This window comes from Suncus etruscus, chromosome 4 (genome assembly GCF_024139225.1).
Source record: "Suncus etruscus isolate mSunEtr1 chromosome 4, mSunEtr1.pri.cur, whole genome shotgun sequence".
Lineage (NCBI taxonomy): Eukaryota > Metazoa > Chordata > Mammalia > Eulipotyphla > Soricidae > Suncus > Suncus etruscus.
In genome coordinates, this window is record NC_064851.1 from 5,309,513 (window position 1) to 5,324,009 (window position 14,497).

The 14,497-nt window shown below is 59.0% G+C and overlaps 1 protein-coding gene across 3 annotated transcripts in view; it reads right to left on the reverse strand.

Moving 5' to 3' along the window:
- Positions 1–1,325: 1,325 nt before the first annotated feature.
- ELFN2 (extracellular leucine rich repeat and fibronectin type III domain containing 2) overlaps positions 1,326–14,497 on the reverse strand; it is a 109,520-nt gene continuing 96,348 nt past the window's right edge. For 2 of the 3 annotated variants that reach the window (XM_049771556.1, XM_049771558.1), the window contains exon 2: positions 1,326–4,601. In XM_049771556.1, the coding sequence (XP_049627513.1) occupies positions 1,667–4,147 (2,481 nt within the window). In that variant the 5' untranslated portion in view covers positions 4,148–4,601 and the 3' untranslated portion in view covers positions 1,326–1,666. Of the gene's footprint in view, positions 4,602–11,882; positions 12,773–14,497 lie in introns of all 3 variants that reach the window. The other variant, XM_049771557.1, reaches the window with a different exon arrangement.

Sequence of the window (14,497 nt, forward strand, 5' to 3'; positions counted from 1 at the left end):
AGGAGAGCCAAGCTCAAGTCGATAGCCCCCTGCTCCCCAGCTACGGAGAAAAGTGAGGTTCGGAGACCCCCCAGACTCCCCTCCTGAGACAGCCTGACACAGGCTATGTGCCTGGCTGTCCTGGGCCGCCCTCTGCCACCCTCTGCCGCCCTCACCGCATCTCCCTCGGAGCCCAACTGCCATCAACGGTCCTGATGCAGGTTGTCATGGAGACCCAAAGGGGCGGGGCCTCGGGAGCCTCAGCCCCGCCCCCTTCGCGTGCTGTTTGTGCTTTGTCAGATGTTGGGTGGGGGTAGCATAGTGGGGAGGGGCTGTTTCCGTGGAAACACTGAAGCCCCCCCTTGAGGCCTGGAGGGGTGGGGGCGAGGGTAGCCAAGAAGAGGTGGGGGGATAGATGGGTAGATGGATTGGGGAGTATGCCAGGGCCAAGCCCTGGAAAGAAACCTCCCCTGCTCTGCAGGCTAGGCTGCTGGAGAGAAAGAGAGAGAGAAGAGAGAGAGAAAGAGAGAGAGAGAGAGAGCCCGTGGTGGGGGTCCGAGCAGAGGGGGTCCCCATCACACCCCCACCTTCTCTCGGGCATCACAGTTCACTGCGGCCGTTGGGGGGGTTGAGTAGTGGTCCCGGAGGCCCCGAGATGCTTGGAGACAGGGGTGAAGGGGGCTGCACCTGAGCTTGCAGTGTGGGGGGGCTGGCCTGGCCTTGCCCACCGCCCCCCTCAGCCCCCTGCAGGGCTCCCCAGGCCTTTTGGAAGACACTAGAAGGGACTTGCTCATCCTTCATCCTCTCTGGGGGCTGGGGAGAGCTGGGGTGAGGCCCATAGGCCTGCCCGTCATCCCCATCCCGGGGCATGAGGAAATCCCAGCTGGGAGGAGGGAAGGCGTGCAGCCAGTGGATTTTTCTAGAATAGTCCCCCTTCTTGAATCTCCAATTCTATTAATGGAGAGGAGGAGGACCCCAGGGGTACCTCTGCGGTGGGCCTAGCTCTGGGTTGTCAAGTAGGGGGGAACACCCTTAAACTGGCCATCTGACCCTACAGTGCTTCCTTTCTCCATTGGAACCTCAGTTTCCCCATCCAGGGAGTACTATCAAGTCAAGTCCAGCTGGTCCGAAAACCTCCCTCATCCATCCACCCCACAACTGGAGAGGGTCCCACAGGGTAGAGAGGGACCCTTCTCCCTGCCCTCTCCCAGGAGGCTGACCCCTAGGTTCCCCAACCCCTCTTGGCACCCCCTCCCAGAGCTCACTTGTCACATGTCCTTCAGCCGAACCCCAACAGTCCCCCCCCAATCCCAGCCCAGCCCTCCCTGGTGCAGAGTAGCCCCCCCCCGGGGGCCAGCACAGTAAAATGTTGAATGTTTCGGCATCAGAGTGTAAACTTGAAGGAAACGTGTCTGTTTTCCCAGTCCGTTATTGTCGGGTGATGGTTCACAGTCAGGTGGTGGTCAGGTGTGTGCGAGCGTGCGTGCGTGCGGGTGTGCGTGTGAGTCCGGGGCGCGTGCCCCCTGCCCCTGCCCCTTGCCCCAACCCAGCCACTGCGCCCCTGCCCAGGGTGGACCCCTGCCAAGCGTGCACGACTCCCTGCTTGTTCCAAGCTCTCGTGTGCACCCATCGGGCCCATCCCGTGCCCACCTCCCCCAGGGAGGAGAGAGTGAGGGGGTGTGCAAGCTCAGAGCTTCTGCTGGGCCGAGACCCCCTTCCAGTAGTCCAGGATGTCATGCAGGTCCTCGTCCTTGGCGAACTGGACCTTCTTGCGCAGCGCGTGGCCAGCAGCCACGTACACCTCCTCGCGCTGGTGCTTCTTGTAGGGTCGGAAGCGCTCCCAGATCTTGTGGGTGCTCTCGGACGAGTACTCGGGGCTGGAGGAGTAGCCCGAATAGTAGTGTCTGGGGGAGAGCTGCGAGTAGGCCGAGTCCCGCTTGGCACGGGTCAGCGGCTTGAGGAAGGACACGCGCTGGCTCAGGCTGTCCGCGCCCTCCTCGTAGTAGAGCGCGGGGAAGCTATGCCGGTGCTCGCTGCAATGGTAGGCTGGCTTCACCTCCAGGTGGTGGATGCCCGCAGCGCTGCCCGTGGGCACCAACGGGAGCCGGTCCAGCGGGCTGTTGAGCGGGCTGCCCTTCTCTACGTACTTGGAGTCCCCCTTGGCCAGCCCCGCGGCCGCGGGATGCTCGGGCACGTCGAGGCTGAATACCTTGGCACTCTTGATGGACCCACTGGAAGAGACACTGCAGGTCTTGCGTGCCACGGCGGCATCGGCGCTGAGCTGTCGCTGCAGGGGATGGTGCGAGGTCTCCTTGTACGGGGGTGACAGGAAACTGGGCCGCTCGAGCCCCGTGGGCACGCCGGTGGAGGACACGGTGGCGGCCGGAGGGAGCGACTGGCACTCGAAGGCCAGCTCGGGGTCCGTGCCACCGCTGCCTCCACCGCCCCCCAGGAACGAGGCCGAGTCCAGCTTGAGCGCGTCGATGCAGTTGTTGATGATCTGGTTGACCTTGTCCACCTCCTTGGCGATGGTGGAGATCTCAGCCGCAGAGCCCTGGCCGTTCTCTAAGTCCTGGAGGTCCTCCTCATTCCGGGCCAGGCCGTCACCTCCTCCTCCTCCGGTGGCCGTGCGCACCTCGATGTAGTTGCCCTTGGTGGCCACCTTGGGGGTGTCCAGCCCGGCCTCCAGCCCCTTGGCGCTGGGGAGTTTCTCCCCGATCATGGCAGGGATGGAAGCCATGCGAGCCACAGGCAGCACGGGGGGCTCGCCGAGTTTCTGCGCCGCGTGAACCACCGAGCCCGCATCCACGTCAGCGCCATAACGCATCTCCAAGATGGTCTTTTTAACCTTGAGCGAGCGCTGCTTCTCCTCCTGCGAGCGTCGCTTGCGCAGGCAGTAGTAGACGGCGCCCAGGACGATGACCATGCCGAAGAGGCAGCCCAGGATGGTCATGATGTAGTGGGTGGTGGTGGACGTGCTGGGTGCCAGGTCTCCGGGCACCGGGTCTCGCGTGGTGAAAGTGAGGCAGGTGTGGTTGAAGCGGCGGCTGTTGCGCAGGGAGGTGACACAGAAGGTGTACTCGGTGTGGGCCCGCAGCTTGTCCAGGGTGACAATCTCCTTCTTGTTCTTGAGCGTCATGACGTCGGAGAAGTAGCTGTTGTTGTACTGCACCAGGACGTACATCTTGCTGTAAGGGTGCGGGATGATGACCACCAGCGTGGCCGACGTGAAGGTGACATGGTGCAGCTTGATGGCCGGGCCAGTGGCAGCGTCGGTGGTGGACGAGGACGAAGCCGGAGGCTCCACGGACAGCAGGTCGTCGGGGCTGAAGCCCGAGTTCTCGTCGGGTTCCCGCTGTGAGTCGGTGGAGTAGGGCGTGGGGTGGCTGGCAGGCCTGGCGGGCAGCGAGCCATTGCGACACTTGGCCTGCAGCACGGTGATGGCGTTGAGGCTGTGGTACGGCCTGGGCACCAGCAACGGGTAGCCGGCGAACTCACGAGGGGCCTCGCACTGCAGCCGGTCGTAGTTCTTGGTGACGTTGTTGAACACCACGAGCCAGGCCAGGAAGCCGAAGAGGTCGCACTCGCAGTTGAACGGGTTGCCTGCCAGCTCGCACACCATGAGGCTGCCGAGGCTGGCGAAGGTGGCACCGTCCAGGCGGCTCAGGCGGTTGGAGGACAGGTCGATGCTGATGAGGCTGGGGCACTCGGAGAAGGCGGCGGGCGTCACCACCTCGATGACGTTGTGCTGCACGAAGAGGAACTGCAGGCGGCCCATGCCACGCAGCATGCCCTCCGTCAGGTTGCTCAGCTTGTTGTAGCCCAGCTGCAACACCTGCAGGCTGGACTGGCCCAGGAAGGCGCCGTCCTCGATGTAGGAGATCTCGTTCTTGGTGAGGTTCAGGTCGGTGAGGTTGCCGAAGCGGTTGAGCGAGGAATAGAGCACGGCCTTGAGCTTGTTCTCGTTGAGGCGCAGGTCATGCACGGTGCTGTTGATGTGCTGCGGGATGGTCTCGTAGGGGGGCTGGTTCTGGCTGCAGATGGCCAGCCACACGTACCCCTTGTCGCCCTCGATGAGCCAGCAGTCGGCACGCACGGTGCCCGGCCAGCACACGCACAGCAGCGTGGCGGCGGCGGCGGTGACGGCACACAGCCCCAGACGCACCATGGCCTCTCGCAGGCCAGGCCGGGCACAATGCTGCAGGGCGCAATGGGGGAGGATGTCTAGAGGCCCAAGGCCCAAGCGGGCAGCACAGTCCTCCCTGGGGCCGCCACCATCTTGGGGGCGACCCCCAACTCAGGGGCCCCAGGGGAGAGGAGCAAAGCTAAGCCCTGAGGGTCAGTGGCTTTTGGTGGTGGGGTGGGAGGGTTGCTACCAGCAGGCTCTGTGCACGACGGCAGCAGACCCCACAATCTGCGCCCATGGGCTTCTCCTCGCCTACAAGGTGGCCAGGCTCTGGTGCAGCTGGTCTTCTGCTTCTTCTTCCTCCTCCTCCTCTTCCTCTTCCTCCTCCTGTTCAGGTCTCAGCAGTTCAGATGATTCCCTCGGGAGGCTGGAGTGCAGAGCCGGGAGGGGGGAGCGTGAGAGCCGGGGGCGGGCAGCTAGAGTACCCAACTGTCACCTGAAAGGCAGCAGTGAGAAAAGGGGGGTGATACATCAGTGGGAAGGGCTCAGAGCAAGCCCTCAGGGTGCCCCCCAGCCCCCCTCTCCCCACCTCCCCCGGGGTCCCCTGTGCCTGCCCTCCCTTCCCTTCCCTTTCATGAAAAAGGGATGGAGGAGGAGGCAGGCGCTTAAGGGTATGGAAGAAGGAAAGAGAGAAAAAGCAGGGGGAGGGGGTCAGGGACAGTGGCAGGGAAGGGGGTGCCGGGAAAGTTGGGGCTGGCTATGCGCCCACACAGAGGCACCAGCCCAGAGTCCGCACCGCCACACACCGCCGCCTACCCACCCACACAGAGACCCACACAGCCCCACGGAAGCCAGAATGCCAATGCCCTGTGTACTTGGACAGCTCATGTCCAAGACACACACACACAGACACACACAGACACACACACACACACACACATACACACACACACACACACACACACACACCTGGCCATCTCTCCAAGGAGGCAACACCCCCCCCAATTCAGAAGAGGAATTAAGAAGCCCAGCCAAAATGCCTTCTCTCCTCCATGCCAAAGATAAATAATTCATTTGTTGTGTAACCGCTCTTGTTCCAAAAATAATTCCCTTGTCTCGGCTTCCAGGGAGAGGGGAGGCAGAGCTTGTGCTTGGGGGCCCCCCCAAGCCTGGAGTGTAAGGAAGGGGGTGTGGCGTGTGGAGACAGCTCTAGGCTAGGGTCTCATGCGCAGGCAGGAGAGGAGAGAGGAGAGGGTGTGTTTCCCATCTTCCATCCCCAGATATCACTTCACTTTCCAGCCCAGGGCCCAGTTGGTTGCCATGGGGTCTCCTGGTTAGTGCAGAAGCCCACGAGCTCAGTGGCCCACAAGAGTTCAGATTCATCAAAGTTCCAGAGAGGGCCAGGGACCGGCCCTGAGTCACACAGCATAGCCCAGCCAGAACAGGGCTCCCAAAACCAGGGGAATCAGGGGCCTGGAGACCATACAGCTGGGATGTCCCACCCCTGAGGTTTTTCCATACTAGACTGAAGAAGGGCCTGGCTGCCCTGAGGTTAGAGAGACAGAAGGGAAGGGGAGAAGATAGGGCCTAGCCTACAGCACCCCCCTTTACCAGGGGAACCCCAAATTCCCAGAGCCAGAGTGGATTTGCCCCAGCACCCAACCATGGCTGTGTCATGTCCACCTGACACAAGCATTCTTGGGGTGAGGAAAGCAGGGGGGACTTCGGGTGAGGAAAGCTGAAGGTGGCTCAGCAGGGCCACATCTGCCTCATGCCTCTGCTCCTGGGACCCCCAGGGAAAGGGAAACACCAAGGTTAAATCTCGGCCTGTAAAACCAATTTACAGCCTGAGCCCCAGAGAGCTGAGCAGAGGATGGCTGTCCTGGCGGAAGTAGTCCCTGGATTAAAAGCAGCCAGGCTCTGGGCCTCCCTGTCCTCTGCAGGGTTTGCTTGATTGAGGGGTCAGCTTAGGCATGGGGGATACATAGGCCCCAGGCGGCTTGGTGAAGGAGGAGCTGCGGCAGCAAAGGACACTTCCGTCACACAACCCTCACATCCCCCAGCATCCTGGGCCCAGAGTCGCAACATCTGGCCTCCCGCCTGGCACCTAGCGGACCCTCGAGGCCCTGTAACACCACCACCACCACCACCACCACCACCCCGGGCTGTGCTGGGCTAGTGCAGGAGTGCTGGGCACGCTTGGGTCTCTGTGCGGGTACAGGTATGGACAAGGTAGGCATGGGGCTGCCAGGATCTGTGGACGTGTGGACACGGGGCCTATGCTGGCGCTGCAGGAGGACTCGGGCACTTCGGGAGTGCATGGACATGCTTGCTCGGCACACACATGCAGACTTACATGGACATGTGTGTGAACCTGGATAAGCAGACACGTGAGTACATGTATGCCTGTGAATCTGTCTGGGCATACTTATGCGTGCATCATGTGCCCATGTATGTGTGTAAGCATGTGTGTCTGCTGGTTTCCACCAAAGAAAGCCCCACCTTAGGGTCATGGCCATGCTGAGTGAGGGTGAGTGTGTGGGGTTAGTCCCTGCCCCATCTCTTCCCCAGAAGGGGTGAGGGTGTGCAGAGACCCTTCCCCTGCTCCGGCCACTCGGAGCCTGTCCCCAGGCCCTCAAGGTGAGCCTCAGTGGCCCTTCCCCTTGCCAAGGCCCAGCTTCCGGCCCTCCGGTGACTCAGACGGAGGCAGGAGGAGGGGAGGTTATGAGGGCCCCATCCCATGTGCGTCAGCCACCCTGTCCCTGGGCTTGTCCCCGTCCCTGTCCCTGGGCTGCCTGCCCATCCTGCTCCAGTTGGCCAGAGGCCTGATGCAGCGAGTTGGAGGGGGGGAGTGCTGCAGCTTCACTTGGACCTGGCCCGACCCCCACCCCAGGCTGCACTGCACCTACGCTGGGGGAAAGGCAACCCTGAGAAGGCAGTGCCCCCTGCACCCGAGGGTGGCCCCCACTTGCTACCAGGGGCGAGGCGGGCTCCAAGAATGGAAGGGGCAGAGTAGGTACTGCAGGCAGGAGAGAACTGGGAAACTGGAATTCGGAAGCCAAGGGGGGTTCGCGGAGAGAGGGGAATGAAGCCTATGGAGAGGGGCTAAGTGATGGGGCCAGGGGTGGGGGCGCCGTGCCTGCTGACCCCCAATCCACCACCAGCTCGGGGAGACCCAGGAGCGCGCGGAGAGGGACCCTGAGGCAGGGTGTAAGGGACCAGAGGTTTTCTCCTCCACGTCCGACCTCCAGTCTGCCCTAGAATGGGAAAGCAGAATGGGGGTGGGTGTCCCAACTCCCTGATTCACTCCAGCCCCACTGCTAGAAGGATCACAGGAAAGTTGCAGGGGCTATTGCCTATAGGATGTCCCCTCTCTGGGGGACCTTTTGGGTGGCAGCGGGTGAGGGTCACAAACGGGGTACACTGTGCCCCCAATTCTTTGGCCTCGCCACCCTCACCCAGGTGTTGGCTCTGGGTCTTTTTTCTTTTTCTTTTCTTGCTTGTTTTTGGGCCACACCCAGCAGCGCTCCTGGCTCTACGCTCAGGAATCACTCCTGGCAGGCTTAGGGGACCATATGGGATGCCAGGGATCGAACCTGGGTCAGCAGCATACAAGGCAAATGCCTTATCCACTATGCTATCTCTCCTACCCATCTGGGTTGTTTTTTGTTTGTTTGTTTGTTTTTCGGGCCACACCCATTTGATGCTCAAGGGTTACTCCTGGCTAAGCACTCAGAAATTGCCCCTGGCCTGGGGGGACCATATGGGACGCCAGGGGATAGAACCGAGGTCCTTCCTTGGCTAGTGCTTGCAAGGCAGACACCTTACCTCTAGTGCCACCTCACCGGCCCCACCATCTGGGTATTTTTCTCTGTTGTTCTTTTCCCCCACCCAAATTCCAGTGCCAGCAGCTGGAAGAACTGGTATCCTATTTCCAACTCTTCTCTAATGGGAAACTGAGGTAGGTCTCCGAACCCAGGATGCCCGGGACAGGGCTGAGATGCCAACCTCGTGTTCTCTCTGCGCCTAACCCCCCGCCCCCATCCCAGCCTGTTTCCTTCCCCTGCTTGGCTACACAGAAGACACACGGGGGTATAGATCAGTGCCCCCCCCCATCCACTCAGTGGGTCCTGCTCAAGGTGGCAACTCTCCCCAGGGACATGGGGATCCTTTTTACTGGCATGACCCAAGATTTGGGGAGCCCAGCCCTCCAGGGCCAGGCCAAATTTCCTGGGATGCATCCTGGAACAGGGGTGGGCCCTCAATACATTAGGGGCGGGGCCTTGATGGGCGTGGCCTCTGGGTGACTTGGTGGTTGGAGGGTGTGGCTGTTTGGGGCGTGGCCTCTGATGGGTGTGGGCGTGGTCTTGTGTGGGCATGGCCTTGTGCCACAGCTGCAGGGTACCAAGGCTGGCCCTGCCCTTAGTGAATTCCAGATGTGCCACCTCCCAGCGGATGCTGGAGCCAGAGGTCCAGGAACCAGATGCTGAGCTGGGTTTGATACAGGCACGTGAAGGAACCTCAAAGAGGAGGAAACAGGCCATCTGAGGGCTTCCAGGACACCCCGTAGACACCTCCACAAACCAGACACGTCCACAAACCCATGAACGCATATGTTGCCTGATCCAGGCCATTACTGCTCCCCATCACCCGCCATCCAAATGCAAGTCGTGTTTTGCCTGACCCCAGGGACTTTTTGGTGCTAGTCTTGCTTCTCCCGGAGGACTGTTCTTTCGGCATCTGAGTATGGTTTATATATATGATATACAGATATATAAAAGCCTGGAAGCAACCAGTGTTGGTGGGGATGTGGTGCAAAACTAATCTTCACTAATGGTTGGTCCAGTTCGGCCTCTGGAAATTTCTCCAAAAAATGAAGAATAGGGCCTAGAGAGAGTCCAGTCAGTGGGTAAGGCATTTGCTTGCAAGTAGCCAGCTGGGCTTCAGTTCCTGGCACATCTCTAGGAGTGGTCTCCAAAGCATAGAGCCAGGGGGAAGCCTCAAGCACTAGCGAGTGTGCCCCCCACTCATAAAAAAAAATTGAGAAGAGAGCTTTTCTAGGACCCAGTAATTCCCTTCTTGGCATTTATCCCAAGAAAATGAAAACATTAACTCAGAAAGGAGTCTGCGTTCCTCTATTCATTGCAGCACTCGATACAAATAGTCAGGACATAGGGGCCGGGTAGGTGGCGCTGGAGGTAAGGTGTCTGCCTTGCAAGCGCTAGCCAAGGAAGGACCTCGGTTCGATCCCCCGGCGTCCCATATGGTCCACCCAAGCCAGGGGCGATTTCTGAGCACATAGCCAGGAGTAACCCCTGAGCGTCAAACGGGTGTGGCCCAAAAACCAAAAAAAAAAAAAAAAAAAAAAAAATAGTCAGGACATAGAAATAATCCAAATGTCCAATGCACAGGAATGGACGATGAAGCTGTGGCTTCTACACATAATGGAATATTATGTAGCTGTAAGAAAAGATGAAGTCACGTGTCAGCTGCCCTGTGGCTGCAGCTACAGGGCACCGTTAAATGAAAAGGTCAGCGAGAGGACAAATATTAGGTCCTCTCACTCTCATCTGTAGCATACAGAGACACAACGCAAGGAATAGGCTGTCTTTCATAATAACACATCCTTGTCCCTGAGTCACAAAACTGAGGTTACCAGGTAGAAAGGAAATGGGGTGGTGGAGGGAAGAGAAAGAGGTGAACTAGAAATAACACAAAGAAGTGGGGGTGTGGGGTGGGGAGAAGAGTGTCTTGTGCATTTTGGCAGTGGTTGAAAATGTAGTAATTGTGTAAACACCAAACCATGACCGCTAACACTACTGTAACCAGGTTACTTTAATGACAATATAAACTATTACGAAGCATTTTAAACACCTATTCTGAATATGCTCTCTTTTACACTTTCTAGTAAGTTCCGATTTGACAAATTAGAAAAGCGAGGTGACCCTACTTCACCTAAACTCTTGGAGCTCGGACCCCAAACCCTGATCCCCAAACTTCCCCAGCTAGCATCCCACCTGTACAAGGGACCTCAGTCTTGACCCAAACTGCCTCCTCCTTAGGGGCCTGGAGAGATAGCACAGCGGTGTTTGCCTTGCAAGCAGCCGATCCAGGACCAAAGGTGGTTGGTTCGAATCCCGGTGTCCCATATGGTCCCCCGTGCCTGCCAGGAGCTATTTCTGAGCAGACAGCCAGGAGTAACCCCTGAGCAACGCCGGGTGTGGCCCAAAAAAACAAAAACGAAAAACAAATCCTCCTCCTTAGAATTACATTCATTTCTAGGGCTGGAGCACTAGGACAGCCTGGCACTTGGTTCGATCCCCGGCACTTACACATGATTCCCTGAGCACTGCCAAGAGAGATCCCTGAGCACAGAGCCAGGAGTAAGCCCTGAGCACCTCCGGATGTGTCCCAAACAAAACAAATACCATCTAGAACAAAGCTGAGTCCATATGGTGCCGGGATGTGGCTAAAACCCCTGAACATTAGGTCAAGATCACAAGTCACTTTCCCTTATGTACAGCCGCTGCCCAAACTCACACAGACACTCTTACATCCACTGCTCCCAGACACCTGGTTTCAGTTTCCCATCTCTGGGGCCCACCAGCAGTCACTATCCCCCCCCAAACCTCATCGCCCGAGTGAGCATCGGTGCTGAGGTCATTGGCACGGTGATGGGCAGGTACCAAGGGCCTCTGTTCCTGTTGTTCTGGCACCATAGCTCTGAGAGCAGTAAGCATGCATGTGTGAGTATGTGTAGGTACATATGTGTGTACATGTGTGTGCTGGTCTGGGTCCCCTCACATGTTCTCCCAGGCAGCCCCAACACGCTCCACACAGACTCGAAACCCGGGGCTGCATTCAATGACACCGAGGTGCCGGGTTACCATCACCCCATTCCATCACGTCTGATTAGCCTCAGCCCTTCACACCAGCTGCTCCACATCTTGGGGATCAGGGCCTAACTCCCCCTCCTCCTCCCACAGGCACCCAGCTCTGCATTCGCCTGTGCCCAGGGAGCACGTGAGTCCCCTGGCCAGGGGTGGGGCCCAGGTGGCAGTGTGCCCTTTTCTGGGCTAAGCACACCCCCTAGCCCGTGCCGCCTTGCATCCCAGAGCTGGAGAACACCCCTCGGTGGGCCAGGCCAGGACTATCACGTGCTGTGGGGTATGAAACCATGGGATGTAACCTGGGAACTGGGGGAGGGGGCAGAAAAAGCCCTAGTCAGCGGGTCCAGAGGGCGACACTGGGTTCCGAGGCCTCTGGACGGCCACCTCCTGCCGGACCAGAGGCAGCGTGGGGAGAGCAGGGCGGCCTGGCCCCATCCACTCCACCAGACCCTACAGCTCAGACGCCATGCCTGGCCTCAGTTTCCTCATCTGTTCAGTGGGAAGAGGGCCCAAATGGGGACACCCCAAGACCCCGCAACCAGCCCCAATTCAGCTCTAACAGTCCTTGGACCCAGCCCAGGCCCTGGACAGTCTGTCCACTCCTCAACACCCATCCACCCTTAGCCCCAAGGAACCCAGGAACCCCTCCCGCTGGGGCCAAGCACTCAGGGGAATGGGTCCCTGTCCACACCCAGGGTTGACCCGGTCCCTCCGTGAGCTCATCTCTGGTGCTCCCAGGATCTTGCTGTCTTTCTGGCTTCCCCACCTTGTCCCTGCCCTCCCCTGCTGATCCCAGCACCCCCACAACCACCACCCCCCTGTACTTCCTCCTCCGTCTCACCCCTGACCCCAGGCCCCGCTCAGCTGCAGCCCCGGCCACTACTCACCGATCTCCTGCGCCCCGCTTTCCACCAGTGCCTGCGCATGCTCGGCCTGCACGGCCTCCATTCATTCATTCAATAAACATTTACGGAGCACCTACTATGCACCAGGCACCAGCTAGGCCTCCTCCCGAGCTACTGCCCCTCCTCCCGGGCCCCGAGGTGGGGGGACATTCCCTGGCCTCCCAGCATCCTCAGGGCTTATCCCCCAAGCAGAGGGGTGGTGCCTGTCTCCCCTCCCAGCCAGCTCCCCCAAAATAAGGATGCCTGCGATGAATGCAGCCCCCCTGAGGGTTTCCAGTTCCTGCTGGGCCCCACCCTCTGCACTGTCCACATTCCCACTTTACAGACGAGGAAACTGAGGCCGTGCTGGGGGTCCGAGTTCGCCAGCGCTGCGGGATCCCGCTCTGCTAATTAAAGAACGTTTTAATTAGCTGCTAAGCATGAACATATGGGATGTGGTGAATTTTCAACACCATTTCTAGAACCCTTGAAAGGCAGGAGGCTCTGCTGGGTCCCAGGGAGGGCCACCCTCCCCACTTGGCCTGAGCCCTGGGTGGTGGGAGCCCGGGAGACCCCCTAGCCAAGGATCAACCGAACAGGACCACTGAACCCCATCCTGTGTGTGTGTTTCACGAATCTTGGCGTTTCCCCCCACTTTCATCCTCCCTGGCTCTGTAAGATTTAGGGGGGGGGAATGGTTTTGGTGTTTGGGCCACAGCCAGCCATGCTCAGGGGTCACCCTGGGGGAGCTGCCAGATGGGGATCGAAACCGGCGAGGCCTCCTACAGAGCAAGTGCATCAGCCCTGAGCTCTCCCTACACGCAGGTAGGACCTGGCTTTTTGCATCTCACCTGGGGAAGATCTGTGAATCTGGGGCGCACACCTGGATCATGCTCTGACCCTGACGGTTCTGCCAGTCTGGGCTTCTGGGACTTTCTGAACAGTCCCCACTGGGCTCCCTCCAGTAGACCCTCAGGGTCGGGGGACCTCAGTGACGCTGCCACCCGTGCTTGCTGGAGCTGGGTGTTGCTATTGGGGTTTGGCCTTATTCACCCTGCAAACATGTTTCCCCTTACATCGCCAGCCTGGACGGAGGCGCAGGTTGCAGCTGCTGGATGTGGGGGTTAAGACTGAGATTGTGGGAACTGCACCCCAGGAAACATCATAGAGCCCCCCACCCTCCATATAGCCAAATGCTCTGGGCCTCCTGGAATGCCTTCCCCATTCCTCTTAGCTCCTTTCTGCTCGCTACATCTGTCTGGGCCCCCACTCTGTGCCCTGCCCCATCTCTTGGATCTTGGAGCCCTGAGGGCCCCCTCATAATCCCAGTTGGGATGGTCATAGCATCTTCCATGGTGACCCTGAAACTAAGTTCTCAGAAGCAAATGGGTGGGGTCCGGCAGCTGTCATTGTGGAGAACAAAGAGGTTCTGTCTGTGTCAGGGTGTAACACCCCAAAACATGCCTGGGTGGGGATGACTTCTGGCACCATAAAAGCTGGGGCCAGGAATGTGTGGCCAGTGGCCAGAGACCAGACTTTCTCAACATTTTCCTGGAGAGACCTGGGCCGCCCTCTATCAACATGGCCCTGACAGACTCTGTCTTCTGTGGGCTTCAGTCTCCCCTTCTGTGAAATGGGAAAGGAAGGAGTCGCCTTGAAGGGGTGGGAGGGAATGAATGGCTGCTGGCCGGCTGGGCTCAGGCACACAGTAAGTGCTCAATTAAGTTAGCAGAATTCAGGGTGATGTGCCCTTCTTGGCCTGCCCCTGCACGCTCCAGGAGGTCCAGTGCCCCCTCCCCAAACACCAACCTGGGCCCGCCCACCCCACCCCTCCGCCCCCACCCCCAGCCTGCTCCCCAGCCTCGGTTTCTCTCTCACAAAGGCTGTTATAATTAACAGATTATCTCAGTGCAACAGCTGTGGTCCTTTGAAAATTGGGTTGAATAACAAGATCCTGGTGAATGGTGTTTTCTTTTCATCTCTTGCTCCCTCTTTCTCTCTCTCTCCCTCACTTTAGGCTTGCGTTGCATGCAAATGACCCCCCATTCCCCACACCTTCCTCTCCTCTGGGCACCTTCTCTTCCATTTCCTTCTCCACTTCCTCCTCCTCCTCCTCCTCCATTTCCTTCTCCTTTACTTCCTTCTGCTCTTCCTCTTCTTCCTCCACTTCCCCTTCCTCCTCCACTTCTTTCTCCTCTTCCTCCTCCACTTTTTCCTCTTTCTCTTCCTCCCCCCTAGGATGGCAAAGGGATTATCAGGCTTCACTTGCTGAGCAAAGGACCTCACCTACATGCCTGACACCTGTGGGTTCTGGAATCTCAGGGCACCCTGAACCCTCTAAGCTTCGTCCCCGTCTCTCAGGCCTCTCCTTCTCCTGACCCCTCAGCTCTGCCTCCCCTGAGGCCCTGGTCCCAGGTTTCAAGTCTTCTTCCTCTGCAAGCCCCAGGACTGTCCCTCCAGTTTGTATCATCCACTGGGTGCTGCCCATGCTCTCAGCACCTGAATCTCCACTGGCCTGGCCTGCCTGCCATTACCCACGCTGCTGTTTCCCTGCACCCCCAGGACCAGGAATCTAGCGCCCCCTCCAGAGCTTGCTCCTAGGCCCAAGTGATGGAGAG